At 27.1% G+C, this 329-nt stretch overlaps 1 protein-coding gene across 1 annotated transcript in view; it reads left to right on the top strand.

Moving 5' to 3' along the window:
- The window catches only part of Snrnp48 (small nuclear ribonucleoprotein U11/U12 subunit 48), a 20,797-nt gene extending 20,686 nt beyond the window's left edge, over positions 1-111 (top strand). The window contains exon 9 of the mRNA XM_021215796.1: positions 3-111. Within this exon, the coding sequence (XP_021071455.1) occupies positions 3-51 (49 nt within the window). The 3' untranslated portion in view covers positions 52-111. The remainder of the gene's footprint in view (positions 1-2) is intronic.
- Positions 112-329: the final 218 nt, after the last annotated feature.

Consider the following 329-nt stretch of genomic DNA (forward strand, 5'->3'; position numbering starts at 1 on the left):
AGGGATGGAGAAAGACATCATAGTCATAAAAGAAGAAAGCAAAAAATATAAACAGACTGTAAATGCATTAATTATGCTTATGGAATAAATATGCTGATATTTTAATTATAATCTGCATAGGAGAAGATGGCTGTTATGATCGTGTAATGCTTATTATTTTAATAAATGCTTCAAACCATGAGTCAAAATTGTATACTACACATTTACATTTTCCTTATATTTCAATAGAGTCTTATTACTATTTGTTTCATTCTTTTGGTCATGTATATATCAGTTTTCTTTTTCACAAATCAGTACTTGAGATAGGTAAATTACACATGAAAACATTG

The sequence above is a fragment of the Mus pahari genome, chromosome 16, assembly GCF_900095145.1.
Source record: "Mus pahari chromosome 16, PAHARI_EIJ_v1.1, whole genome shotgun sequence".
Taxonomy (NCBI): domain Eukaryota; kingdom Metazoa; phylum Chordata; class Mammalia; order Rodentia; family Muridae; genus Mus; species Mus pahari.